General features: G+C 40.6%; 2 protein-coding genes across 2 annotated transcripts in view; one reads left to right on the top strand and one right to left on the bottom strand.

Moving 5' to 3' along the window:
• The window catches only part of RNF11 (ring finger protein 11), a 48,912-nt gene extending 46,341 nt beyond the window's left edge, over positions 1 to 2,571 (top strand). The window contains exon 3 of the mRNA XM_030572460.1: positions 1,343 to 2,571. Within this exon, the coding sequence (XP_030428320.1) occupies positions 1,343 to 1,514 (172 nt within the window). The 3' untranslated portion in view covers positions 1,515 to 2,571. The remainder of the gene's footprint in view (positions 1 to 1,342) is intronic.
• Positions 2,572 to 10,550: 7,979 nt separating this feature from the next.
• Positions 10,551 to 27,833, bottom strand: part of TTC39A (tetratricopeptide repeat domain 39A) — a 69,699-nt gene continuing 52,416 nt past the window's right edge. Inside the window, 7 exon segments of the mRNA XM_030573651.1 lie at positions 10,551 to 10,840; positions 15,070 to 15,186; positions 18,537 to 18,651; positions 21,042 to 21,153; positions 23,491 to 23,611; positions 25,320 to 25,411; positions 27,122 to 27,283. Coding sequence (XP_030429511.1) covers positions 10,720 to 10,840; positions 15,070 to 15,186; positions 18,537 to 18,651; positions 21,042 to 21,153; positions 23,491 to 23,611; positions 25,320 to 25,411; positions 27,122 to 27,283 — 840 coding nt within the window. The 3' untranslated portion in view covers positions 10,551 to 10,719.

Raw genomic sequence — 27,833 nt, 5'->3', positions numbered from 1 at the left:
ATAGTTGTGGCTTCTTCAGTTTTGAGGGCCTTTTTACGCTGATCAAACAGGTTACAGTGTTTGATAGAGTCAGATCATCCCCCTGTGGGTTATAATCACACAGCTCATTGGAAACTGAGCTTGCATTCAGCATCCTCCTAATTTTGTTGGATGGGAGGGGGTTCCCCTCCCCCACATGGGTAGATTACACAGAGTGAAGAGTTGGGATAAAAAGCATTACTGTGGCAGGATGTGCCAGAGGCTAATGTCATCCACATGGAGACTCTTTGGGATTTTAGGGACATAGCATTGAGAGCACTCCCAAGAAAGCTAGTGCTGATGGCATTAGTGTTAATTTACCCAGGAAATCCCCACCCTATGAGAGGATGAGGTGAAGAGAACAGCTTCCCCACCTGCCCCTTCCACACTTGTGGAGCCCAGCCCCAGCAGAGGCGGCTTATATGGGTTTAGGGGAAGTGAGGCAGTGGCATAGAAGAATTGCCCTCTTCAACACCCCTTCCTCCACTTTGCAAGTTTTGTCCCCTCCATGTGTGGACTTGGAGGGATGATTTGGCCTAAATGTTTTTGTCCCATAGTTTAACTCTGAGAACCTTGTTTTTTTTTAAAGTGAAGTTATAATTAATATTTATAAGGCAACTACTGCAAATAGCTTCGTACCCAGGCATGTCACTTACTCATTTTAAAGTAGAAATAGCTTTGGCTGGCTGGAGAAGTCCTTTTTAAAAAAGCATTAAAGAATAGGTAGTAATAGAATTATTTACTTACATAGAGCCATTGTAAAGCACAGTCCTTCCTAGGCAAAGATGACAAGGTCCTACCTCATGGAGTTTAAATTAAATATGTGCAACAGTGGTAACCGAGGGGGAGTGGAGGAGATGCAGCCGTAAATAGCGAGAGTCAGAGAGGTTGTCCCCTTTATGAGAGCTGAGGATGCTTAGTACCATGCAAGAAGTACACCACCTCGAGCAAGCTCAGCCCGTAGTGTGGCCATGCCCTGCAGGTCACGCATGGTGTGTTTTCACATGGTTCTCATTATCTACATTTTATTTAAATTATTTTATTTATGGGAGGGGCAGGGGGAACAATGAAGGGTTTAATTCAGCCTTTTACTTTTCAAGGTTAATCTTTATTTTAATTTTTGTTATCATAAATGGTGTTGGGCATAGAATTAAGGAGACTTGTTAGCTTCACTAACGTAAAATGTATTCAGATGTTGATGTGATAATAAACTTATCCTGGTGCTTTTCTCCAATAAACGTAGTAGCAGGGTAGGTAATACTGCTGCTTAACTTTCCAAAGCGATAAGAGTATCTTAACATTTCTCCAACTTCTTTTTCCTCAGATGTGTGATCTGTATGATGGACTTTGTTTACGGGGACCCTATCCGATTTCTGCCATGCATGCACATTTACCACCTGGACTGTATAGATGACTGGTTGATGAGATCGTTTACATGCCCCTCCTGCATGGAGCCAGTTGATGCAGCACTGCTTTCATCATATGAAACTAACTGAGCCGGGGTTTTGCCTCTGACTCATCAAGGAAACCATCCATTTTAATGGGTTTGATCCTTTGTCATTCAGCCCAAAGAGCCAGGGATTAGGAATTAAGATCATGCACAAAAAGTACATTTCCTAACAATTCCTGAATGGCTGCAGATATTGGAAAAACACATAATATTTTAGGGAATATAGAAAAAGTAGGAAGTTATTTTATGTAAAGCCTTGACCCAATACTTAAAAACAGTTGTTCTTTAACGCCTGTTCTTACACACATACATAGGAATTGTATAAAGTTCTAAAAAAACCTGTAAATGTTCAAATTGAGTGTATCAATTTTTCTTAGATGCGAGATAAGGATATTTTTTCCTAAAATAAAGGAACGATTTTTGTTCTGATTCCTTTCACAGATTCCTGGTATTTGGGTCAAGGCTTTATTAAAAGCTACATTTTATAACACTGGCACAAAGAAATAGTTTTAAGCTTGTTTGCACAGTTCTTTTTTTTCCATTGGAAATGGACTCCATTGCCTTAGGTCTTTTTAAATAGTGTATTGTTATCGTTGGGCTGGCTCTACGCTTGAAATCCAGTTTATTTATAATCTGTTAAAAGTGCTATATTTTGTTTGCAGTTAGGATTATGCAGAATTCATTGATCTCTTAGTCTGTAAGCAAATGGAGATGCACTGTCCCTTTTCTATAAGTGACAATTCAATGCAAGGATGCAAAACAGATCTGCCAGTTAAATTTTGTTTTACCCTTTTCTGTTTCTTTTTCCTTAATTTGCTTCAGTTTTGATCAGACAATGATGCTTAAACTTAAGTGTCAACGTTTTTGATTTATTATGTTAAAGGTGGACCACTGTGCTTCAGGACAAGATGAAAATGGAGCCATGGTGATTAAACTGTTCAGAACCGTTTATTTTCCTTCTTACAAAATTAATGTCAGCATTGATTACTTCTCCTGCCGTACCCCACCCCCAATGTCTTACACCATAGCAAAAGGGTACTGCATCTCTCCTTCCTGTAGTTCTTAGGTTATTGAAATTAAAAATAAACATACTGTATCTCAGACTCTGAATGAAATGTATTTGTTAAGTCTTACTGATGGACATTTCAGATATATGAACTGTGTTTTATGTTTTGCACATAAATGTTAAGTCCATATATAAACACAATTTCATAGTGATGAAAGGGAAAAAAATAGTACAACTAAAGTGGAAGTGATACGAGAGACTACAATTCTGAAGCAGAAAAGGTATGTGCTTGGTAGAAACAGTCTAGCAAAAATTGTAACTTTCAGTCTTTGTATCTGCTTAGCATGTGGTTTATTTTTTTCTTAAATGTACTCTACTGCAGTGGTCCCCAAAGTGTGAGGCATCCTCTGTGCCCCCCCCCCAGGGGAGCAACATTCGGGGGTGGCAAGGTAGGGCCTGGGCCAGCCCCTGCAGGGAGGGAACACACCCAGCCCCACTGTGCCCCCAGCCCAGCTCTGATCCCAGCTGCAGCTCTGCTTTGCCCTTAGCTGCAGCTCCAGTCTGTCCCCTGCTCTTCCCCCACCCCAGTCCCATTCTGCCCCTGCTCCATCCCCAGCCAGCTCTGTCCTCATTCCCTCTCTGCCCCCAGACCAGCTCCTCCCAGAACCCCAGCTCTGCCTTCAGTCCAACCTCTTCCGCTAAGACAACTGTGCAGTAATGGAGGGGAGACTTGGACAGATTCCATTACTGGTAAAGGGGGGGCAGAGACGGTGACAGGAAAAGTTTGGGCACCGCTGCTCTACTGTGACTTTTATACACTCAGTGCAAAGCTGACACATTGAGACAGCTTAGTCTAGTACAGGGGTTGGCAAGCTTTCAGAAGTGATGTGCCGAGTCCTCATTTATTCACTCTAATTTAAGGTTTCGCGTGCCGGTAATACATTTTAAAGTTTTTAGAAGATCTCTTTCTATAAGTCTATAATATATAATTAAACTACTGTTGTATGTAAAGTAAATAAGGTTTTTAAAATGTTTAAGAAGCTTCATTTAAAATTAAATTAAAATGCAGAGCCCCCTGGATCTGTGGCCAGGACCCAGGCAGTGTGAGTTCCACTGAAAATCAGCTCACGTGCTGCCTTCGGCATGTGTGCCATAGGTTGCCTACCCGTGGTCTAGTAAAATGGGATGCAGCCTGAAGTTAACCACAATGAATAAGGGAACATTCTTGATTGTTCTGTGTATATAGTTTGAGTGCTTGATGTAACAATTTATATTTAAACACACAAGGACGTTGAAAACTCTGTGTACTTATAATATACAGCAATTATGTGTCATTAATGCTTTTATAAGGTTGGGCAGTAGACTGCAGAATCAACATGTTGTTTTATTTATTAGCCCTGCAGCTGAAAGGTACACACTGTATTGTATATGAATTCTGTAGGTATTCAAAAACAGTTCAGAACAATCGACAGTACCAGATTAATTGAAGTTGTTATACATTCCTGATTTCCCCCGTCTTCCCCTTTATATCACACACACACACACACTCTCTCTCTCTGTCTCTCTCTCTCTGTCTCTCTCTCTCTCAAGCAATTCTGAGAGGAAAGACCTGAATTGTGCAGTGTTCTCAGTGGCACATCATTGGTGTGGGTGTGTTTTGTAACATCATAATGTCCATGTTTGTCAAGTATTCTAGTAAGATTTTTTTCCTTTTGCCTTGATTTTTAAAATTGGCAAATGAACAGTTTTTAAACAATTTTTCATGTTGGTATTTGTCTATTATGTGATTTATGAAAGATTTGGAAGGCGCATTGAAATGACTGGTTATCGAACTGAATGGTTTTCCAGGCACTTTGTATTGTTGAACTTTTAACACTGATATATAGTGTTAAAAGAAAAACGTATGCTTTAATTAAATTACTTGTTAAATTATAACAAAAGGTGTAAAGGGCTAGAGTTAGAATTGATAATGCAAGAACATTCCAAAAACAAATTTTAATTTAAAATATGTAAATATAATGAATACATTAATTGATTTTAAACTTCTAGGTGCAATGCTGTTGCATAATAGACTTGCTTTTCCATAACTAAATGGCTTAAATTCAGATTTTTGGGGGGCTTTTAATTCATACACCCAAAATGAATACATAATTTACTTAAGCCCAGGAAAAAATAGTTTCAAGAGAACTGTGTAGACTGAGATTGTAGATCACTTGGATTCTAGCCCCAGCTCAGAAACTACTTCCTTTGTGTCTAATTTCCCCCATCTGTTAAAAATTAGGATAATACTTGCTTCCAACTTTGCAGGGGTGTTCTGAGTTAATTATTGACACCTCAAATACAAATATGATAGACAAATTGATTGCAACATAGTTGTTTCCTTACCTACTTACAACTGCGGATCCATTTGTGGTGTAGCATAGATCTTACCAGTGTAGATCAGTTTTGTAATTCTGATATGGCCACCTGTTTTAACCTGTTTCCCTGCTGTGGTTGTATTTTTAGGGTAGACAGTCCCTTAGTATTTATTATAATACTTTTCATCTTCAAAGACTTTGCACGCATTAAACTAAGTATAATTAAGCATGATTTTAAAAATCTTTACCTGAAAAACTGTACTAGTAAAATACTGAACTTGTAAAAGCAGTTCACCACTAAAGGAACTTTGGATAAAAATAGTCTTTATTGTTTTAAAGCATCCCTTAGCAATCATACATGTGATTCACTATGATATCATAAATGCTTTACAAAACTTCATTACACAAACATTTTAGAAAATATTGGGTGCTCAGTTCCATAGTTGCTATAGATAATTAACACACACACTATTAGAAATGTTGAGTGTTAGTGGTGGTATTGTTTTAATCCTTTCACCTATAAAGCCAGGTCCCTCAATACTGTGAGGCCAGCTGTCTAGGCCTCTGAGGGAAGAGAAATTAGTTAATTCTAAAAGTTATTTTTTTTCTTACATACAATTATGATTTTAAGGTACCAATATCCTGCAACTTTTCTGGATTAGGAGCAACTGTCCCTTTGGAAAGCTGACAAACCCCTTTTCTAGTGATGTAAAGCAAAAATTTCTAGACCAAGGGATTACAAGATATCAGACCTTAAACTTCTCAGTGATCCTTTCTTTCTTTCTTTTTTTTTAATGGCAGATGTTTGAAACGGCTGAGAGGCTTTGAATGTTACATTAAGTCCTGGTGAAGATGGAGTAGTGGACAGAGTGCAGGTTAGGTGATCAAAAGTGCATGTTAAATACAGTTTATCACATGGCTAGCACTAGTATGTGCTTACACCCCTATGTGTGCATGAGATTTCTCTTCAACAAGCAGTCAAATGTCAGATAAAGCTAATACGAGAATGTTTCTTATAAAATCTATAACTGTTAAGCCATCCATAGAACAGTCCCAGATTTAATATCCAGAATAAATGTTTGTTTTAAAAGATGAAATTCTTTTTACACAGAATTTTAGTTTTGGGGGAAAATGGTGGACATGGTTGTGTGCTAACAACTCTTAAGCTGTTCGCTGTTAAATCCTATTCCAGGATCAGAAAGTGGGGCCTTTGACTTTCTGCAGCTGAAATGCTTAATTAATCCCTTTATCAAAAAAGCATAAAGGTAAACATTTTCCTTTAAAGTATACTTTGTAGAAGAAATATCTAGATTTGCACACTGCCAGCAAATCTCTGACTTCAACTTTGCATACAAGCTTCGAGCGGACAATCATAAGCCACAGACAAAAAGCGTTGAAATTTAGAAAATATATTGCTTCATTATCTGCAAATATAGGAGAGTGATGATAACTTTAAAGATAATTGTTATATCAGGCGATCCTGTTGTACTGGGAGGGTGACTTAATTACATTAAAAGGTTTTATTATGATTTCTGATTTAGAGGGAAGTTCAAAATTATAAATCATTAAGACAGTGCAAGTTTAATAGATCCATGCTGCCAAGGAGCCAGGGTCCCCTTTGGGAAAAGACACAGGTGGCTTTAGCTTCCTGTGGATCCCAGCAATCCACCGGTGTGGGGATATGTCCTGTTGCCTTTGACGGTGAAAATCCCAGTTTGTGTGAGGAGCTCCACAAAGCAATCCTAGACTTGCTTGTCCAGAGACAATTTGTGTGGGGTTTTCTGTGAGAGAGGAGGATCTTGGCCAGGTGCAGTCGCTATTTTAAATATATGGTTTCCTTTATGAATTGTTCCAACTTACAGCTTGGATGTTTGAGCTGAGAGTGGGGAGTCCTGAGTACTTTTGATTTCCTCTTGATCACACAAGCCAATGGTAAAGTCCCTTACGCTTTTTGCATTTCCTTTTTATCCAGGCTATGAAATAGTGTTGGCTCAGAAAAGCAAAATGTATCCACACACACTTTTATACTGCTAAAATCTAGCCACCTGAACACTTCAGGTTTGCTATGCAACAGCGAAAGTCCTCTCTCTACAAATAAGAAATAAGCTAAAATGTATAGGTCTGTAGCTTCAACACCTTGCTTATGCAGAAGTTTAATAGATATTTAGCAATCATTCTAGGCAGTAATATCTCAGTCAATGCTGTGGTGTTTGAAATAGAACTTTCACAATATGCACAGTCTCATCTTCTCTATAGAAGGATACTTGCCACACCCCCTAGGGTTTTTCCACTATTTCTCATAGTTTTGTCATATTCCAAACTCATGATTTCTAAAGTTGTGAAGAGACAAAGCTATAGTGTAACTGTGTGGTAGCTCTGTTACCCTATTTCTCTGTAATAAAAAAAGCAAGTCATATAGAGTTGGAGGAAAATGTCAATTTTAAGGTATGACTCATTTTGGCAGAATTATAACAACTAGAATTAAGTGGTAATTATTAAATTTATTTTAATATACATAGAATGACATAGAATAGACATTCCAGAGTGTGGAAGTACGTCTTCCCAGAAATTGTGCTGTATTCTTCAAAACTTTATGAACTTCCCCTGTTTATTTTTTACTCTAGAGCTACATGGTTTTCATCCAACTCTAGCCTGGACATATAGAACAGCACTTTCCATTGTCAAAGCTAATAGTACTAGCTGGGCTAGCAGCATCATGTACATGTGGGTGGTAATCATTAAATGCTTCACTAGTGCTCATTGTACTAGATTCAGCCAATAAATATGCTTATCTAGGGTGGCTAGACAGAGTGGCCCTGTCATGAGACTGACATATTTATTCATGTGACTGCAAAGACATAAGTTATTAAAAAAAAAGGCAAGCAGCTGCAAGTAGTAACAATACACAGTCTCTACTCATGTATGTATGTATGTATGTTTTTAATCCAGAGAACTGAGACATTTGCTGCTGTTAACTAATGTAGGGTAATGATTGTCAAAAGGAATTAACTAAGTAGTACAGGATGCTGTTGGGCTTACTTTGTTTCATGCTTTTCCTATTAAAAAAGGGCCAGCAACTGTGAATGCAATGAAATTTACCAAAATACATAGTTTAGAATAATCATTTTGACTTAGACTATTAGGGTTGGAAGGGATCTCAGGAGGTCATCTAGTTCAACCCCCTGCCCAAAGCAGGACCAATCCCCAGAGAGATTTTTACCTCAGTTCCCTAAACCACTCCCTCAAGGATTGAGCTCCCAACCCTAGGTTTAGCAGGCCAATGGCTCAAACCACTGAGCTATCCCTCCCTTACAGTGCTAGCTAGTAATATGCAAGAGTAGGTTCATAGAGAACAGAATATAATGGAATTATCTCAATCCTGCAGAAATATTCCTGATTGGAGAAGGAAATTCCAGAAAATTTTTACCAAAATGGAATGCAGATTTCTTTAGCTGTTTCTGTTGATAAATCTTAGCGCAACAGGAGTTACTGAACATCTGTTTAACACAAGAGATTTGTGTGAGGCTATTTCTGCATTTTTTGTTGTAAAGCAATTCTAGAAGCACAGTATTTCCAAAAGTTAAAGATTTATTTAAAATATTGATACCTTCCAAACATATCTTACTCTTTCATTATTCTCTAACAGAACAGGTATGTCTATTAATGTGACTAGACACGAGCCAGTTTCATTTATACTATCATCTCTCCAAAGTATTAGGAAAGTTGATCATGCATTACAGAGATGTTTCCCTCCCTGTCCCTTGGACAATGTGAGAGAGTGTGTGAGCAAGAGAAAACAAGTGAAACTACAGTACATTGTTTTTTCCCACTACATCTTCCAGGTGATCCGTAGCTAACACCTGCATCTTAAGGGGACTACTCATTGTGCTGCAAGGTAGCAAAATGTTAAGAAATTGTTCTGCAGGACTCCTGAGAGATGGACTTTTAGCTGGACTCCAGAGGATTGTTCACTTTTCTGCACAGCATAGAGATGATGATGATTTTCATGGCATTTCTTGTTCAACATATACCTATACATTTGAAAAGTAATAAGCAGTTGGAATTAGAAGAGCTGTATGTGTAAAGCAGAACAAGAATCTTCTGATTATATAAAAGCACATGGCAGTGCTTAATCTATGCATTTTCTCATAACTATTGCTACATAATATGTAGATAGTACAGCTGCCCCATGGTGTAGTATATATGTGAGTATGTGGAACTGGGAAAGCCCTGCCTCTAAAACCAAGCTGGGAATGTCTTTTCTAATGATGGAAGACCAAGGATTTCTTTGTATTTGTTTTTAAGGGTATAAGTTGAACATTCTTAACCAATCAACCTGGTGGAAAGGAATGGGTCTGTGCTCTGACCTATTAATTTGCACTAGGAAACAATTTTACTTCTCTAGAGGAAGAAAAGGCAAACTATAAACTGCCCAATTTCCTTCCTCCTGCATGGAAAAATCCTGCAGGAGTGGGGGGTCAGAGAGGTGGGACCATTCCTTGAGGTTCACTTTTATGGAGCTTTCTGCAGAACATCATCCTGGGGGGAAAAGGAGTTGTGGAGTTTACAGGCCCTTCCATCTACATGGAGCCTGGCATGCAAGAAGGGACTCCCTCACAGTGCAGGTAGGAGCCGGCCTGCAAAAATGGCTCCACTTACTCCACACACACTCTACTGAGAAGAGAGTTGCTGAAGAGCCCAGAGGGCAGCAAATACAAGTTAAGGCTACGTTAACGCCAACCTGGACTTCTGTGCAGAAATCTACCCATTCTCCAGCAGAGTGCCAGGCTGAGGCACCCTGAAATCTCTACAGAGCACCCTCCTCAGATTTGCAGCAGAGGCACATCTATAGAGAATAAAGGCATAGAGGGGAAATGAGACTGTAGACACACTGCTCCCTCTTGTGGCAAGGAGATCTACACATATGAGTTGCTCCAGCTCAAACTTCTTACTATAGAAAACATTTCTAAAGAATCTTTTTAAACATGGAAATAGCAGCTACATGAACCATGATTTCCAGAAAAAGTTTACTGTCAAATTAGTTCTGTACTGCTGAACAAATAGTGGAATAGTAGTGCATTTCTTAAATGGCCTTCAAGGACTTCTGCTTTACATACAATATAAACTTCAAGTCACGTTTGTTCTGGTAAACACTGATGGGTTTGATTCCCAAGGCCCTCTGGTCATTTTTAATTTAGCCTAAGGAGGATAAATAGTCCACTCTTCCACTGTATTCTTTGTTTGCTTTTTTCTAAAATCCTGGCTATACTGTAAAATTATCCAGCTTCCAAAAATGATAGAACACAGTGTGAAATTAAAAAAAACAAAACAAAAAAATTTGCATAATTGAAACAACTTAATGTCTTTACTAGCAAGTTTGTTTCAGCAGCTAGAAAATTACTGAAGAGGAAAAAACCTGATAAGAAGATCATTGTATGAATAACAAAATGACTGGGATTCAAAAACTTCTGACTTAATCTGAAAGACTGAATTCTCTCTCACCAAACTAAACAGGTAAACAACTCAGGGATCGGAAAAAGCGTTTCTTCGCAATAACATCAATATAAATTAAAATTTACATTCATAACCAGATCAAAACCACTAAGCCTTCTTGTTTAGTTGTCCCATTTCATATCCTAGCAAATAAGTAAATGCAATATATATACACCAATTAAAAAATAATTACAAAGATATATTACAAGCCACATTTGGAAAAAAATCTTTTGTAAAGGTGTGGGAGTGGGGAGGTTGTTTTGTTTTCTTGCCAGACTCTCACCACAGGTTCAAAAGCTTTTAGGTATCACATGTTCTGGTCTCTCCCACTGATTTAACAGAGAAGGGTGATAATGTTTCAAAGTTTGCATACAAAGACATCAAAGAAGAAAAGGTTACGACACTGCTGAAGCTCCAGAATGTACTCCATTTTCTGAGACAGATTTGGCTTGGTGCAAGGCAGCTTGAATTCTGAAATGTGTTCTTGTTTCCATGGAGTAATTCTTGTAATTTTGTCTAAAACAAGAACAAATCCATTCTGAGCATCATATCATTAAATATTTTCCAGTTATTTTTACTATACAAAACAATTGCAGACAGCAAAAAGCCTTTCTTCACAATCTCCTTTGTTGCCGTCTCTAAAATATAAGGCCATATGTGCTTGGCAGAACAATGCAGCTCTTTATTCTTTTATTTGTAGTTCTACTGTCTGGCAAGTACCAGGGAAAATATAGCTTAATAAGAAACTGAATCTGTTCCACTTCTTCAGAATGCTGAGTCCATATTAAATATCCATGATGTTAACTCAATTTATTCCCAGAAATTAGACTGAATTTTTTTTTTATGTTTGACTGAACTTTACTGTGATTACAGTCATCTTCATAGGATTCTTCATTTTAATAATAATAATTGTTAGTGTGGGTGGGGACTGCTATTTAACATTTTGCTGCAGCCCTGAGAGCTCAGGAACAGTAGAATGTGAAAGTGAGTGCAATGTTCACAGGTAAGAGATAAAAGGATGAAATTTTGATTAAAAAATTCCTTTAGTTTTAAAAATGTAGCTCAATGCAGGGAAATGACCTTTTTTTTTGTTTTAAGTGCCTAAATGTTGACATATAAACCATGGAGGGAGGGGTGAGTGTGTGCACTTGTTTTCTGTGCTACAGTTTCTTCTGGTTACTTGAAATTCTTGTCTCCAACTTCTTTGCTGAATTTACAAAATAATTTAGTAAACAAAAAAAAGGCTACACGAGAGAGCTGAAACATCCAGAAGAAACAAACATGCTGAAGATCTCTCGGCATGGACACTCCTCAGAGTAGAAACAACGCATCATTTTCTGACATTAAACCACAGGAACAAATAAAAGCATTGTACAACTCAAGTGCTGCACAGGTACATGGCCCCCAGCCAAAGCACAGAAGGCTAAAGACCAGTCAAACTGTATAATTACTTAACCCCTTCATGCCCTTTAAAAAAAAAAACTTTGTAAAACATGCTGAAGAAAGCGTGAGCCAAGATCAGGACTGGCTCCGGGCACTAGCACATCAAGCAGGTGCTTGGGGCAGCAGGTTGGGTTCTTCAGCAGCAATTCAGCAGTGGTTCCCTTGGTCCCTCTCGGAGGGAAAGACCTGGCACAGAATTGCTGCGGAAGAAGAAAGTGGTATGATGAAACGGCTGCCGATTGCGGCTTTCCCCACCTCTCACCCCCCGCCGCTTGAGGCAGCAAAAATCCTGGACCCAGCCCTGGCCAAGATGAGGCTACAGTTGAACAGAAATGTTTTAAGACACACAAAAAGGATAAAAAGAGCAAATCCAGCCCCCTGTCCTAAGACAAGCCTGCTGGTAGCAGCATCAGTGGGGCAGGGTGATGAGAAGGCCAGCTGATCTGGGGCTAGGAGAAGAGGGGGAGTTGGGCTGGGATAGCCTTCATGGGCCAGCTCCACAGCACGAGGGGGAAAGGAAAGAAAGGATTCTGTCCTCCGCATATGTCCTGTGCTGGCCTGGGGCTTTGTCCTTGCAGCATAATATTATATTCTAAACAGCTAGGGCAACCTGAGTTGAGGTGTTTTCATTTCCTGTCAGTTAAAGCCCAAAGACAATGCCCACAGTGGTACAAAGCAGAGATCCTCTTTTGTAGGTATTAACATCTCTCCTGTTACAGGAGAAACAGAGCTCTTAAGTCCTGGCAGGTGTCAGACCATTTTAATTTATTTAAAGAGAGTTGTCATTTTTATACTACAGATGCATGTTAATTATTTAAAATCTTACACAGTTTATTTTTAAAAGCATTTAAATTCAGCTTCATTCAGTCATATCACTCATGGGAGTATGGGGCCTAAAAATGTGGCAGTTTCTATGAGAAAGCTCTGAACTCTCAAACCTATCACTCTGCTACTTAGCTTAACAATGTAACAACTGACAGGAGACTGACAGAAGGTAGCTTGTGACCATTTCTGTTTATGTTCCCTCTCTGACTTTGCTGATCTCCAGCTCCTAATTTTTTTTTTTACATTAACCAGATGTTTCAAATCTCATTTTCTCCTCAGTGGATTAAAAATATTGCTTGTAGCATATGCCAGTATAAATGTGAGTACTTCTGTTTACATCCAAACCAATGTTTATAATTTCACCCCACTCCCTCTCCTACTGCTAAGATACTCAAACCAGCAGTAGTATATGAATGTAGGTCACACCGAAGTAAGCACCATGTGACAGGCAGGATACACTTGTCTCCACTCTTTGGATTTGCAAACATGAGTCTGCATATCAGGAATTGGCTTTACACAACCAGTTCTCCCTCTAGTGGTTAAGGAAAAACTTGCAATTCTAAACTGGGCATTCAGAAAATCCACACATCTCCAGTGGTTAAATATTTACAGTGAAATGATCTTACCATGATAATGATTTTCTCATTCCTAAAAGGTAACAGTGTAGTGAACTGATAAAAGGGGTTTGTCTGTTTTTTTTTTACATGTAAGTACTGTATGAGAGACAGGGAGTTATTTTAGATAGCAGGTGATCAGCAGCTGGGGGATTTACTCAAGTATTATGGAACAGCCATATCTGATCCAAAGTAAAGGGAGAAGCAAGCTTCCCATTTTAAGTGCCCATGTCTGAGCAAAGCAGCATGGAAACTGAGCACCTTGCAGGAATATGCTGTTCACCAAAGAGTCTAAGTTAAGAACTGTTTAGTTCTCACTCCTGCCTGAAGCAAGCTATCCTCTGTTTATTGTTTTTTGTTTGCTTTTCCCGGCTGAAGAAAGCCCCAGAACTAACTCTTCATACATTAGGCCAAAGCAGAACAATGTTCTGTGCTTCAAAAAGTGATAGGGTGCAATATTTCTCTCTAAACTTGTTCTCCCCTTTGCCTACACAAAGAACAATGTCTTAAATAATTTGTAAACGTTTCTAAATATAAACTAAGCTGCTACTGATTCCAGGCTGGGCTGTCCTAGCTGCTGACTCAAGCCTAGAGGTGTGTGTTGGGAGAGCATGGAGCCTGAAGTGGCAGAGCACTGCAGTAAGTGAGGGAGCATTAGACTGAGCGAGGAACTGTCTGGATTCCTTAACTCTTCATTTCCAGACTATTTTTAAGTGTGCAGCTTTTCAAAGGAAGTTAGGGAGGTCCTTTTGGGGGGCGCTAAGTGGTGGTCACTTTCAACTGGCTTTGTGTGGAATGAAGTTTTTGTTGTTCTAAATGTGTTATTTGAGACACTGTGTAGTCTGGGGTCAGAGGCACTGAGGGGAGAAGTCAGGATCTCCTACATTTTAATCTTGGCTTCGTGTAACCTTGGCCAGACTACTTTCCCACTCATCCTCATCAGTAAAGTGGGATAACACCTACCTAACCACAAGAGTATCTAGTGCATTAGTCAGGAAATGTTTACACAGCATGGTCTATAGTGTACAGTACTATTTTTTTCAGGAAGAAATTCTGGCCCAGTATAAAGCTGAGAATGGTGCAGAGACAGAATGGTAAGTCTGTTATGAGGCAAGTACACTATCAAGCCAAGATGTTCTTGATAAATCTAACTGATGGAAAATAGTATGTTCAAACAGTAGTATGGCAAAGCGAAACATTCCTGCTATTTTTCAGATATACTTGAAGTTAAATACAACCTGAAAATCATTTTTACTACATGCACTTAAATGAAGTAGAAGAGAAGATCATTGCTGGCCAGCAGTTGCATTTCTGACATACCACAGATTCTTAGCTTCACCAAATGTATCCTCCATGCAAAGCTATATAGCCTGAAGAGGCAGTTACTTTATGTTATCCAGGAGTGATTTCTAGTGGGAAATACTGATAGTCAAGTTAAAATCTTTAAACTGATTTTATTCAATACTTAAAGCAGGAGTTTTCCTGAAATACGTTTGGTGCATTAAGGAGCAGCATGGCCCAGCAAATAATACATTGGATTGGGATTTCGGACATCAGGGTTCTGTTCCCAACTCTGTCACCAACCTGCTGTGTGACCTTTGGGAAGTGAGCTCACCTTTCTGTGCCTCAATTCCCCCCTCCCAGCCATTGTTTAAACCATAAGATCTTTCAGATGGGATGTGTTTTGGACAGTGCCTACCACAATGGGGTCCCTGCTCGTGGTTGGTACTACCATAATACTAAACAATAAAAAAAGTATCCACTACGTTAGTCAATGGTCTCTGCCTTGCCCCTTGCCTTTCAGTACAATGCCTTAATCAAACTGACCAGATAGAGACCTGAGCAGGCAATTGGTAATCTTACTTTGCTCTTTCCAGGAACTTTACTCCTTCTTCTCTTCTACCATGGTCCATGTATAGTACAGCAAGTTCAAGCAGGGCATTTGGAATTAAATAATGGTCATACTTTATCTTCCTCTCACTGCAAGAGAAGGAGAAACATAGTTACAAGGTTTTCATGCTGCAATTTCCTCTCATTCGAGCTACAAACAAATAAGAGTGCAGTTGGGGTTAGGAGGGAACAGTCAGTCTCTTCAATGATGCTTACTCTTCAGGTGCTCTACCCTAGATTCTCTCTAGGTTATTCAGTAAGTGCTCTGTACATTTGCATGGCAATACATGACCATCTTTTGCAGCATGTTATTTACTGTGTTTACAAGTTTCTTAGTGTGTGTGTGGGGGGGGGAGGGCGATAAAAGGTAGCAGTGCTCCATACACCACCCACTTGCATTGCCAAAATGTGCCATTCAGTGTAGGTTGTGCAGCTATTTCCAATAGGATAATTCTGCCAACTGATTCTTTGAGCTCGGCTCCCACTTGATTGGGCTTTAGCATACACAGGTTCTGACAGGTTCCTGGGGCATGGCTTCTTTATGAGTGGGTAGGGGAAAAAATAAGTGATACTAGCTTCTAAATGTCACCCACTTATGGCACCAAAGTGAGAAGTTACTCAGAGTAAGGCTACGTCTACACTAGCACTTTTGACAGTATAACTTGCGTTGCTCAGGAGTGTGAACCACTCCCCACCTCCAAGCACATAAATGACACCCCAGACGCGCTGGTGTGGACAGCGCTACGTTGGCAGGAGATGCTCTCCCACCGACGCAGCTAATGCTGCTTGTTGGAAGTGGTTTAATTATATCAATGGAAGAACCCTCTCCCATCGGGATACAGCAGCTACAGGAGTGATTTTACAGCGGCACAGCTGCATCAGTACAGCTGTGCCGCTGTAAGCTCGCTAGTGTAGACATGGCCTAAATTGTGCATTCTGTAACTCTCCATACCCTTTTACATGAGGAATGAAAGAGTTAACAATGTTGGTATTTAAAATCATCCTCACTGGGCACCTGAAATAATAAAATGAATGGACCAGTTCACACCTCTCCAAGCTAGTGCTCCAGGCTCTCTGCTAACTCCATTTAGACTTGTCTTCGCTGAGAAGAAAAAACAGCTGCATTCTTAACCCAAGTTAGCTAACTCAAGGTAGAAGCCTAGTGAAGACATGACACTTTGTAGTTTTCACATGTTAGCAGGTTGAGTTAAAGGTTAGGTTCCCCAGTAGAGTTTAACTTACAAACTGCCTTGTCTTCACTAGGATTTTCTCACGTGTTAGCTATGACACAGTACAACACACTTCACTTCACCTCCCCTTCTCCCCCCAGGTGAAGACTAAGCTTTAAGCACCATTAAACTTGGGTTTAGAATTTAACTATTTTTGTAATGGGAAAGGGCATGGATGTGTTTTGTTCAGAAGGTACACAATGGGTCAGTGCCCTATAAAAACAAAACTCGCTTCCACTGCATATGGAATGCCAAATTCTTAGGTCCTGTCTATGTTAAGAAAATGTGCATCGTTGTAATTATGTCAACATAGCCACTTCGGTACGTTACCAGGTTAAGTTGTGCCGGTGGAGTATGTTTACATTAAGTATCTATACCTATATATAACTAAATTAATATAGTTACATCAGTGCTGATGTCCTTAATGTAAATGGGGCCTTAGGGAGCGGAAGAGCAATTTGAGGGTGTAATTTAATTACCCAGGAAAGCTTCACTTAGTATTGTATCTAATTCATAATGAGGTTTTTCTACCCAATTTTACAGTGACTTGACTGAGGAATGTTGAGATTCAGGTCCCAATCCCGCAACTTTTTCCATGAATGCAGCTGTCTCCAACTATGCAGAGCTTCCATAGGGTGTGGGATATCTGCACACAGAACAAATTCCAGGATCGGGATGTGAGAGAGCAACAGCCAGCCTAGGAATTATTTTGGTTCTAAAGTTACATGCACCCAAAAATAAAGGTTTCTAATAGAAGAGCTAAGAGAATCTTAACTATACCATCACAAAGACTTTAGAAAGGTACAATTAAGGCTTGTCCTCCCCAACTGCTCTTTTAAAATTCCTCTCACAGAAACCTCCAACCAGTCCTAGGTCTTACTCGGCTGAATTAAAACACGGTTCTGCTCTGACAAATGAATAAAAATGGGACTGCATGCGCTTGCATGCGGGGGGAGCACATTTACTGCATTTCAGTGGTTCTATATCAAACATGCTCATGTACATGTAAGTTTTTTTCTAACTTCCAGCCTTGCAAACTCAACCTGTGCTCTTCAAGTCAAGCTGGGTTCTTAGAATCATAGAATATCAGGGTTGGAAAGGACCTCAGGAGGTCATCTACTCCAACCCCCTGCTCCAAAGCAGGACCAATCCCCAACTAAATCATTCCAGCCAGGGCTTTGTCAAGTCTGACCTTAAAAACCTCTAGGGAAGGAGATTCCACCACCTCCCTAGGTAACCCATTCCAGTGCTTCACCACCCTCCTAGTGAAAATTTTTTTTCCTAATATCCAACCTAAATCTCCCCCACTGCAACTTGAGACCAGTACTTCTTGTTCTGTCATCAGGCACCACTGAGAACAGTCTAGATCCATCCTCTTTGGAACTCCCTTTCAGGTAGTTGAAAGCAGCTATCAAATACCCCCTCATTTTTCTCTTCTGCAGACTAAACAATCCCAGTTCCCTCAGCCTCTCCTCATAAGTCATGTGCTCCAGCCCCCTAATCATTTTTGTTGCTCTCCGCTGGACTCTTTCCAATTTTTCCACATCCTTCTTGTAGTGTGGGGCCCACACTGTACTGGACACAGTAGCCCAGAAGAGGCCTCATCAATGTTGAATAGAAGGGAATGATCACATCCCTCGATCTGCTGGCAATGCCCCTACTTATACAGCCCAAAATGCTGTTTGCCTTCTTGGCAACAAGGGCACACTGTTGACTCATATCCAGCTTCTCGTCCACTGTAACCCCTAAGTCCTTTCTGCAGAACTGCTGCCTAGCCATTCGGTCCCTAGTTGGTAGCAGTGCATGGGATTCTTCAGTCTTTCCATGCATTATCCACACAAGCTGTGCAGACCAAAAAGTATGCCCTGTGCAACACCTGTGCATCCTCATCACCTTCAGTAAGTTTCTTGTCATGTGAATTCAGCGAACAATTCTGTTGATGGTGCACAAGAAATAATAGAATCCAGCTCAGACTCTCTTGGCTGTGTTGACTCTGCAGGGCTAGCAGAAGTAGAAAAGCACTTTGGTCCCTAAAGTCAGCAGATACCTCTGTATACACATGGACTGTAGATTTGCTGAGCAAAATGGTGCCACTGTTACACAGCTATTTTAGAGAGGCTTGGGCTTGGCTTAAAGGACTTAAATTTGACAGGGATACTTACACTCAGCATTTCTTGAGTTCTGCATGTTAAATATGGAAAAAAAACTTACTTTAAATGGATATAAATGAAATGATCTTCTGCCTCAGAAATCTTGCCCAAGTGCTTCAGACATAAACCCTTTAACAGCTTTACCAAACATTGGTCATCTGCTAGTAATTCTGTAGCTGCAAGATAAAGTAACCATTTTATCAGTTTTACATTTTGAAATAACTTGGTGCCTTAAAAAAAATTAACATTGCTGTTCCAAAAATACTTAGCAGGCACATTTTCCAAACCTCTTTGCAACAGTTGAGATTTTCAGAGCATTGTTTTTTTTATTTGTATGGCACTAGTACCCCATTCAGACTGGCTGGATTCTCTACACTTCCTGTGAGATAGCTGCTGCCCTTTGGAGAGTATGGGCTAAGGCCTCATCTGCAATCAAAGATGCACTCAAACCGTTGCAGCCTCACAGACATTCATGGTGTGTACACTATCTGTTATTTCAATGCAGGCACTAGGATCTGCATACATGAACAGATAGGGGCCTTGCTTAAGAGAAGATGCACAAGTAGCTGTTTAAAAAGCAAAGTTGCTTCCCGTGGGGAAAGGAAGAGAAGGTAAAAGTGACGGGATCACGTTGTTCCAGACAAGCTATGAGCACAGTTAAGTGGGTTAGAGCCTGCAATGTTTTTTTTTTTCCTTCCAGGAAGATAAATCAAATGTATATCAGCAATCCACACTGGCCATCTATTCTGTGAACACATTTACATGTATGCACTTTTTAAAACTTATAATGTATCCTGCCACTGATATGCACATTGTATAAACTAGTCATTGAAAAATGGAAATACTTATGCACGTGAGAATTTTATTCTCATGAACACTTCCATTAACTTCAATGGACTTCTTATAGCATATAACATCAGTCAAATACATGTTTGCTGGATTAGGTCTTTATAGTGTTAGATCCTTGCCCCAAGGATTTCAGTCTAACTTGGTCTCCTGTATATTGCTATTTAAATGGACATTGTCAACTCAAAAAAAAAAATCCACTTTTGTAAAACATATTACTGCTAAGTGTAACACCTAAAGGCATTAGAGGAAAAAAACCTGCTTTTAGTCTATACTTTTCATTTAAAATATACAGCACTTTTCAGCCAGTATCCTCAAGGCACTTTATAGTCATCGATGAGCCTCAACAAACTCTGCAAGGAAGTTTGCATGCTTTGCAAACTGGCACATGCTGACCCATGACAAAGTAGCAGCATGGGTGACTGAGGCAGCAAAAGTCCCTTTTCTGACCATTACACCAAACTCCCTTCCCTTCAGCTAAAAGGCTCCCCCCACCCCCGCCCCACACACACCTTTTTCAGAGTTAAAAAGGGGACAAATTTGGCTGATACTTCAAGCAACTCATATGCCTCTGAGACTGACTTAAAAGTTCAGTTTTCAATGTTTCAAGCTGAATTCCTAGTTTTTCTAGGTGTTCACTGAAGGACACAAGCCACCAGTTGATGACAATGTCATTCCCTGACCAAATGGGCTGAGAAGATGCCTCTCTGGGCCTAGGGTAATACTAATGATGAGTATTACTAAGTAGCTGAATGACACCTGCTGGACAAGCAAGAACAACATTAACAGCGTTCTTCAGAGAATTTAACTTGTCTGCTGGCTGGAGAATAGTTGTGGTAATGTGCAGTGTATATGCAGGGAAGACTAAGGTTCCAGAAATGATTTCAAGGTGTTGATTTGACCCAGACTCCACTGTCATGGTAAGGTCTGAATCTTTCACAGAAAGGTAGTGAGTACAGATGAGAATGAAAGGTTTGTAGTATAGGGGGAATTGCAGAAGGGCAGCTGTGCAGGCTGGGGAACCCCTGCTGGACTGGGGAGACCAAAAATAAAAGATGGAGAGAAAAAACAGCAATTCTACTCTGCCATGCCTGTCTAGTTAACACACTGAAACCAGGCATGGTATAAGAGTCTGACCTAATTTTGTACCATTCCCTTCTTATGCTCCAGTTTTTTGCACAGTCCATTTAAGTGCAAGTGTTTTATAGCAAATAGTTAACTCACAGATATCAGTCAACCCTCCAGCTTGTGGGTTAGTAGACGATAGTGCTTTCTATAAATCAGCTTGATGCTTGTCTCCTCCACTGTGTTCTTTAGAACTGAAATAATACAGCACCTGCATATAGCGAAGCATGTGCAGTTTGTGGCCTGTCACCCATAGTATAATTGAAGTCAATGCAAATGATAAATTTGACCCTTAGATTTAAATATCTATTTTGTAAAAGAGGTGGTCTTTCAATACGTGTTTGTGGATGGTTCCTAAGATGCATCCTGTAAGTGACAAGTCTCTTATGCCATATTACAAGTTAATGCATTAATAGAGGAATGTTATTTCTATCTGTATTAACAACACATGGTGAGATAATCCAGCTCACTCTTGTGACTGTATTAACTTGTTTTACTAGCTGGAAAACTTTTATTCACAGACAACCAGAATATCTTCAAGTATATCTACACTACTGTAAAGCACCTGCTTAAATCAGATCAGATCAGTGCTTACCTGGGCTTCTTTCCAGAGCTGCTTCTGCCTCTGTTAATGTCTGCAACATGCCTTCTGTTAAATCAGGACATTTTCCAATCACAGCATAGCCATTCCAGATATACATCATTTCCTAGGGGGGGTCAGAGAACACTGCATTAATGTGGCAATGGAGAGATGTAGGTAGCTGATTATTTCAGCAAAGGGCAGAAGTTATGAATTCCTTCCCAGGTGCAGATACTGATGATGTGGCTTCGCTGTAACTTATTGCTAAAAGCAAAATAGTGCTGGAAGTCTTATTAGCAAAAACAATGAGGAGGACTCATTGTTTTTGCCGATGCAGACTAACATGGCTACCACTCTGAAGTCCTATTAAGTCATCTAGTCCACCACTTCCCTTTGTCAATACAGATCACTTGAGTAGAACACCAACCCTATCTCTGTAATATAGGAGACAGCTCGGGAAGCTGAGACACAGACTGGAGGACCGGATGGCTCAGTATATCATTGTCAACTAAATTCTATAGAGCCAGTCCTATTGGTTTCATCCCTATTCATTCTGTAGGGCTTTTCCATGGGGGCAGTTCACTGGCCTACAGGAAATGAGCCGAAGGTCTATTCTAAATGCTAAGAAGAAGTGCCTATACTACAATCACCATCACATCTGGGACTTTTAGAAGAAGAGTTAAAGACAGAATTATTATGGAGACTTATTAGAACCTCTCTTTACCTGTTCCTAAAAGGGCTATTTTGTAACTTAAATGTTTCTTATTTCTAAATTCCTGCACATATTAATTTTATTCTAGGGCTGATAAGTAGTGCCTCATGCAAAGGCATTTGCTATAGCTGAGCTATTTTTTTAATGGTTGAGACGACAGTACTGTGCTTATTTCTCTCTAGTGAAGATTCAGTTGCTTGGGTGGTTATAAAAATACCCCAAACTGCATTTTTCCATAGTTTAAATATAAACTTTCTGGGCTAAATCTGTGAGTGAGGACCTGATTCCAAAAAGCAAGTTCGTTCCCACCCAAATGAAAAGTCTTAGAAACTATAACAGTTCAGTTAAGATTCTGTTATAAACTGCTTGTTACATGAACCCCAACTCCATCAATCCCCTAGTCTTTAACTATTAGAGTGTGACACCTGGTGCCTTGAAAGTGCAATTGCAGCAAATGGAAACAGGATACTTAGCAAGATTTGCTAGAGAAACCTGTTGCACCATCACATAAGACCAGCCACAGTGAAACTCAAGTGTGTCTGTTTCTGGCTTCCAATGGCTTATGGAAACCTACTGGGTGTGGATTCAAAATAATTTTCACTAGAGGTGACCCCATTATTGGCCTCCACCTAAATCCCTGACTCTTGTTGAAACCGGTCCTTAAGGGATTTTGCATGCTGAGTTGACATACAGTTGCAACAGAGACTGAATTTTGAAACCACCCATGGTATCACATTTTACTGCCAGTGGACTAGCTATGAATGTACACTCTCTCAGGTCAGGCACTCATAAGTGAAGGGACAAACTATAAGAGGAGATGTACTGACCCCCCTCCCCCCCCCCCCCCAAAAGAGCAAAATGATTCTTTGAGTTGTCTTTAAGATACATACCAACCAAGACTCTTAAAGGAAATGCCTGACCTGAGAGACAGCATACAACTAGACAAAACAGCTGAATTGGTTAAAAAAATTTCCAATTGTTGTGAACATTGGTGGCACACTCAAAAAGTGATGAACCTAGAGGTCAGGCTCTGATGTGAACCACACTTAGCAAATCTACAGAACCCAGATCCCCTGCTATTCTCTCACCATTCTCCAGGGATTGGCTTTCACATGAGTGCAGAGGTGGCCCTCTCCTAATGCTCCACCAATGAGACTTCAGAGCAGTTATTCTTATTTGGCCCTGGGGGATCAGCCAGGGATGGATGTCCAGCACACACAGCAGTTTTCTATTCTGGCTGCAAAGAAGTGGCTGAATTTTGTCCTTCTAGCCATTATGTACCCTAGAGCATAGCTGCTAATCTTTCAAACTGAGCTTCCAACATTCACGTTCAGGTTGGCTAGACTCAAAAGTATCTAGTTTCACCAGTTTCCTGCCTAATATTCTCCCCAGCTGTACCTGGAATGCTTCCTTCTGCTGGCCCAGTGGATGAGACTTTGAAACATGGGCACCAAAAGTAAAGTCTACTGGAGCATGAACAGTGAAAAGTTGAGGAGTGTGTTGTAATCTAAAAAGTGAAATAGTGAGTTGCACATGCAGCATATTCAGTTGTGACACACCTAGCTCCATTTCCCAGAGTGCAGCACATGCCCCAGTTTTACAACATTCTTCACATTTGCGAGATTAGGTCCTGGGACCATTTCAGGCTCCTGGAGGGGGGTTCAACATACACCATTCTAAGTATCTAATTTTTGTCTCCATATTGTGAATTACTGAAAAATATAGGGGGAATAAGACATCTTTCCAGCCTACCAAAGCAGGCACAGGCAAAGGGACCGGGTTTGAGGGAAGGTATCTCCGAGATTTCCGAATGGCAAACTTCTCTGTAGGCAGTGATTTTCCTGCAATTTTCAGTTTCAAACTAGGCACGATCCTGGAAGATTAAAAACAGCTGAAGTCATTTTTGCCCCTCTGAATATCTGGAAAAAACCCACTCAAACCAAACAAAAAAAAAATTAAAAGACTGATTCATTGAGAGGTATTGATATGTTAAGACCAAACAAAGTCATCTCCTGAGGAATACCACATACCGGGAAATCTTTCTTGTAATGAACTCTGAGAAAATATGGATGCCCTGAATAGTTTCAATGCACAAACTGCATTTTGGGTAAGAAGAAATCTGCAGTAACTAATTTATGTTTTTATGGACCTGTGAGGGAGTGTCCATTGCACACAAGGCCTGAAGGGGTTACGGAGGCTAAGTAGGCTAATTCTGTTGCAGCTGGAGGCCCACCCAGGGGGTGGGGATTAATTAGATGAGAGTCAGCTGGAGGGGAACAGGAGTGGCCTGTATAAAGCCCAGGAGCTGAGAGAAGAAAGCAGCTGCAAGGAAGCAGTCTGCAGTCACCGCGTGTTTGGGACTATGGAGTGTAGTCTACAGTTCTTCCCTGGGAGGAGGGAGTTTAGGCTGGCAAACCTGAGGCAGCGGGGAGGGGGAGAGAGAGAAAGGTAGGAAAAGCTCAGGGGAAAAGCAGCAAAGTATAGGATGGTGCAGATTTGGCTGCAGATCAGAGGGTCCCTGAGCTGGAACCCAGAATAGAAGGCAAGACTGGGTTCCCCTACCAGCCATTGGGGAAGTTTCACAAACCAGAACAGAACTGACTTCCTGGGAACATTTGCCCCAAAACACTTCAGTGCCCGGGAAGGGGAAGACCGTAGCGAGCTGGCTGGAGGGCCAAGTCACAAAGAGGAAGCTGAAGCGACAGGGGTCTCAGTGAGAGCAACCAACAAAGGAGGGTGTAGCACCTAGAAGGAACTAATCCTCAGAGGCGTCCCTAGCAGTGAGTCGATCCATGATGACCACATAAAGCTTTTTATACAGTAAGTGGTTCGGATCATCTCTTAGAATAACGCTATTTTAAAAATAAAACTACATTTTATAAGGAGATTTTACTGTAACTAGTTGATTAAACTGAAGGAGCAGCCAAGCATTTTTTGAGCATAAACATCAGAACCAGATTCGAGTTACAGTTCCAATAATGGGCATGCACACCCCCTGGCTCGCCCTCTTGAGCCTTTTTCATAGTTCTACCAGATGCCAAGCCCCAGGCTCACAGCTGTATTGAGGCTGTCTCCAACAGCCTTTTATCAGGACACACACATCTTATATGAAATCTGTACAAGGCTTTCAGAAAACTCATGCCAACTTTAACTACCGGGAACGATAGAAAAAAAAACATGGAAAATGTTGCATGCAATAGCAGCAGCCACTTGTAGCAATGATAAAATAGAAAGTGATATTAGTTCAAAGCCTTTCTGAGCCAATGGGAAGTTTAAATATACTCAAGGGCTGCTGAAAACTTTCCTAAAATGTTTTTTAGTATGGTTAATGAATTATTTTGAGCATCTGACACTGTACTCTCTCTCTCTCTCTCTCTCTCTCTCTCTCGTGTGGTCCCTTCAGTCAGAAACTCCTAAGCAAATTCTGATGACATATTCATGCAAATCTGCATCTTATTAACCCTACAGAATCAGTAAGTTTTCCTCTTTACTTCCAACACCTGATTTACATTCATTGTTGCAAGTCATTTGAAAAGATACGGAATGGAATAGTGTCCTAGTTTGGACTTTCTAAATCTTACCTAAACAGTTCCACTTCATTATCCCCAAAGGGTCTGTGATCATCTGGGCCAAACATACTGAGATAGGCAGCTTTCATATAAATATAGGTAACCTACAGTGAAGAGCAAATGCTGTCAACATCTGTACAGTAAATTGTATTCACAGCAGCATTGATTTAAAAGCCAACATGATGGAACTGTTAAGGAGGGAAACCTCTGTTGCTTTTCCTTGTAAATTCAAGTAATACTACAAAACACTTAAGAGGAGGGTCAGTTTTCCAACTGAGATATGTGTGTAAGACCCAGTACTTTCAAAAGAGAGCACAGAAGAGCTCATGTTATGGTATCTTTAATTGTTTTTAGTTTGCTGTGTTTGTAACAGTTTTTATTTCCACTCTATGAATGTGTGTGTGTGCAACAAAAGAGAAGCTTCCTTATTAAAGGTAACTAATTAGTGATTAATCACATAAGAACTCCTGAGTAAACGATCAGAAGTACAGGGTTCTGGAGGATGTAACAGTGAATGCCAAGGGAAAGTAGAGTATAATAATTCATTACTTCCTGAGTGTTGCTGTAGTGGCCATCACAGCAGGGGACAGCAATTACCATAGGACATGGAATCTACACTCGAATGGGCTTTTCAACAGTCATGCATATGCAAAGGCTGGTTCTGTGATTGGCTGTTGCCCTCAGAACTCATGCGGCCACATGCCCACAAAAACGCCCCTCAATTTCTCATTTCATCCTGTCTATAATTTAATTCACAATTTTCAACAAATGTTCAGGATGCAAACCCTGGTTCTGTGATTGGCTGCTGCTCACAGAACTCACATGAAGGTGTTTCTCATGAGCCCTACAATCTCTTATAGACACCTTAGTCTTTACCATCAGAGTTTACTGCAGCCCCCAGGATATGGGTCTGATTTCCCTGTTCTGCATAGTGACCTCTAGGAAGGGGTCAAAAGAACAGATACTTTGGCAAGGTCTAGCTTGCAGTGCTCCAGGACATTATTGCCTCTGGTGGGAGATGTTTTGGTGGCTGCAGAATAGGCAGTGGCAAGGCCTCTCAGTCCCAGAGATCCATGGCAAAGGCAAGCCTGACACTGGTTTAGACAGAAGCAATCATACCTGGATGGCTGCCCCTCTGCGCAGTTGTGCTGCCCCCAACTCAACCTCCTGGCCACCTGACTTCAGCAGGAGCTGTGACAGGGCCAATGCCCTAGTTCCATCAGCTGCTGACCAAAGAAGCCAACTGAGGTGCTGCTCTCATGGGGCTCGGATAAATGAGGGAGGGAGGGAGATAGTCAGTGTCATAGAGACAACACCCCCTTCCATTTCCAAGGTGTTGGGCCAGATCTGCTCACGAGGGAGGCTAGGTAGTCTCTTAAACCAAGCAATTTGCCCTAATTACAGTTATTACCTAGCAGGCACCACCATGTTTAACTCTCATTACAAAAATCACTACCTTCCACATGGTCACCAAAACAGCGCATGTTCATTAATGTATCTGCAATAAAAGAAATAACGACCTACCACTAATTACACAGGATGGCCAATTAGTACATGACAAAGCCCCTTGCCAGTTGACTGCCTTTTAGTTAAAAATCAGCTCTGAAATCTAGCGGTATTCCCAGATCACATGACATGTTTAGAATGTCTGCACTGCTCAGCTCCACCTCTATACATTGCATGAGCCAGAACAAGCCAGATTTTGTTTTACTGCCCTCACCCTACCATAGATGTAGCTCAACCCAATTAAATGTAACACCTAAGCTTCGGTCTCTCTTTAATTAACTATCGGTTTTCTTTTCACTTTAGCTTACCTTTGACCAATTGTTTTCTTTGCTTAGCAGATCCGCATAGAAATAGGCCATCCTCCACTGGCGCTTGTAGGTGAAGCACCACATTAGTTCCCAGTAACACATGTGATGAAACTGCTTCCAATGCTGCTGGGCCTCACAGCATTCCTCAAACCTACTAACTGCCTGAACCAAGGAAAGTCCAAACATAACCATAATCACCGTGAGAAAACAAAAAAAAAACAGGTTTCATAGAATAGACACGTTGAATGTGTCCATTTGGTAAACAGCACTGGGACTCAATGCTGCTCCTAGGTGGGGAGTGCCTTCAATTCTAAGTTAATGGGAGTTGAGAGTGCTCAGTATTTCCTAGGATCAGGCCCACTGACTTCTAGATAGCAGGATCAGACCCTTGACTTCATAGTCTCACCCTGTATTATCACGTTTACCACCTACAGTCCTCCTTATATACTTTAATTTTATTACCTGATGCCGAGTGTAGGTGAATGGTAGAGCAGCAAGAGGGGTGTTTGTTGCGAGGGAAGATTAGGAAATTAAAGTCAGAGGGGCAGATCTTCAGCTGGTGTATATATCAAAGCTCCACTAGCATCAGTGGAGAACGACAATATAAACCAGCTGAGAACCTGCCCCAGAGTATTTGGGACATGTAAAAAACAGCAAGAGAAGAGAAGAGTACAAGTCAGTTTGGAGGGAGAGAAGTCTAAGAGCAGGCAAA

This window comes from Gopherus evgoodei, chromosome 8 (genome assembly GCF_007399415.2).
Source record: "Gopherus evgoodei ecotype Sinaloan lineage chromosome 8, rGopEvg1_v1.p, whole genome shotgun sequence".
In the NCBI taxonomy this organism is placed as follows: domain Eukaryota; kingdom Metazoa; phylum Chordata; order Testudines; family Testudinidae; genus Gopherus; species Gopherus evgoodei.
The sequence above is the reverse complement of the archived record's forward strand: the minus strand, read 5'-3'. Positions and strand labels throughout refer to the sequence as shown.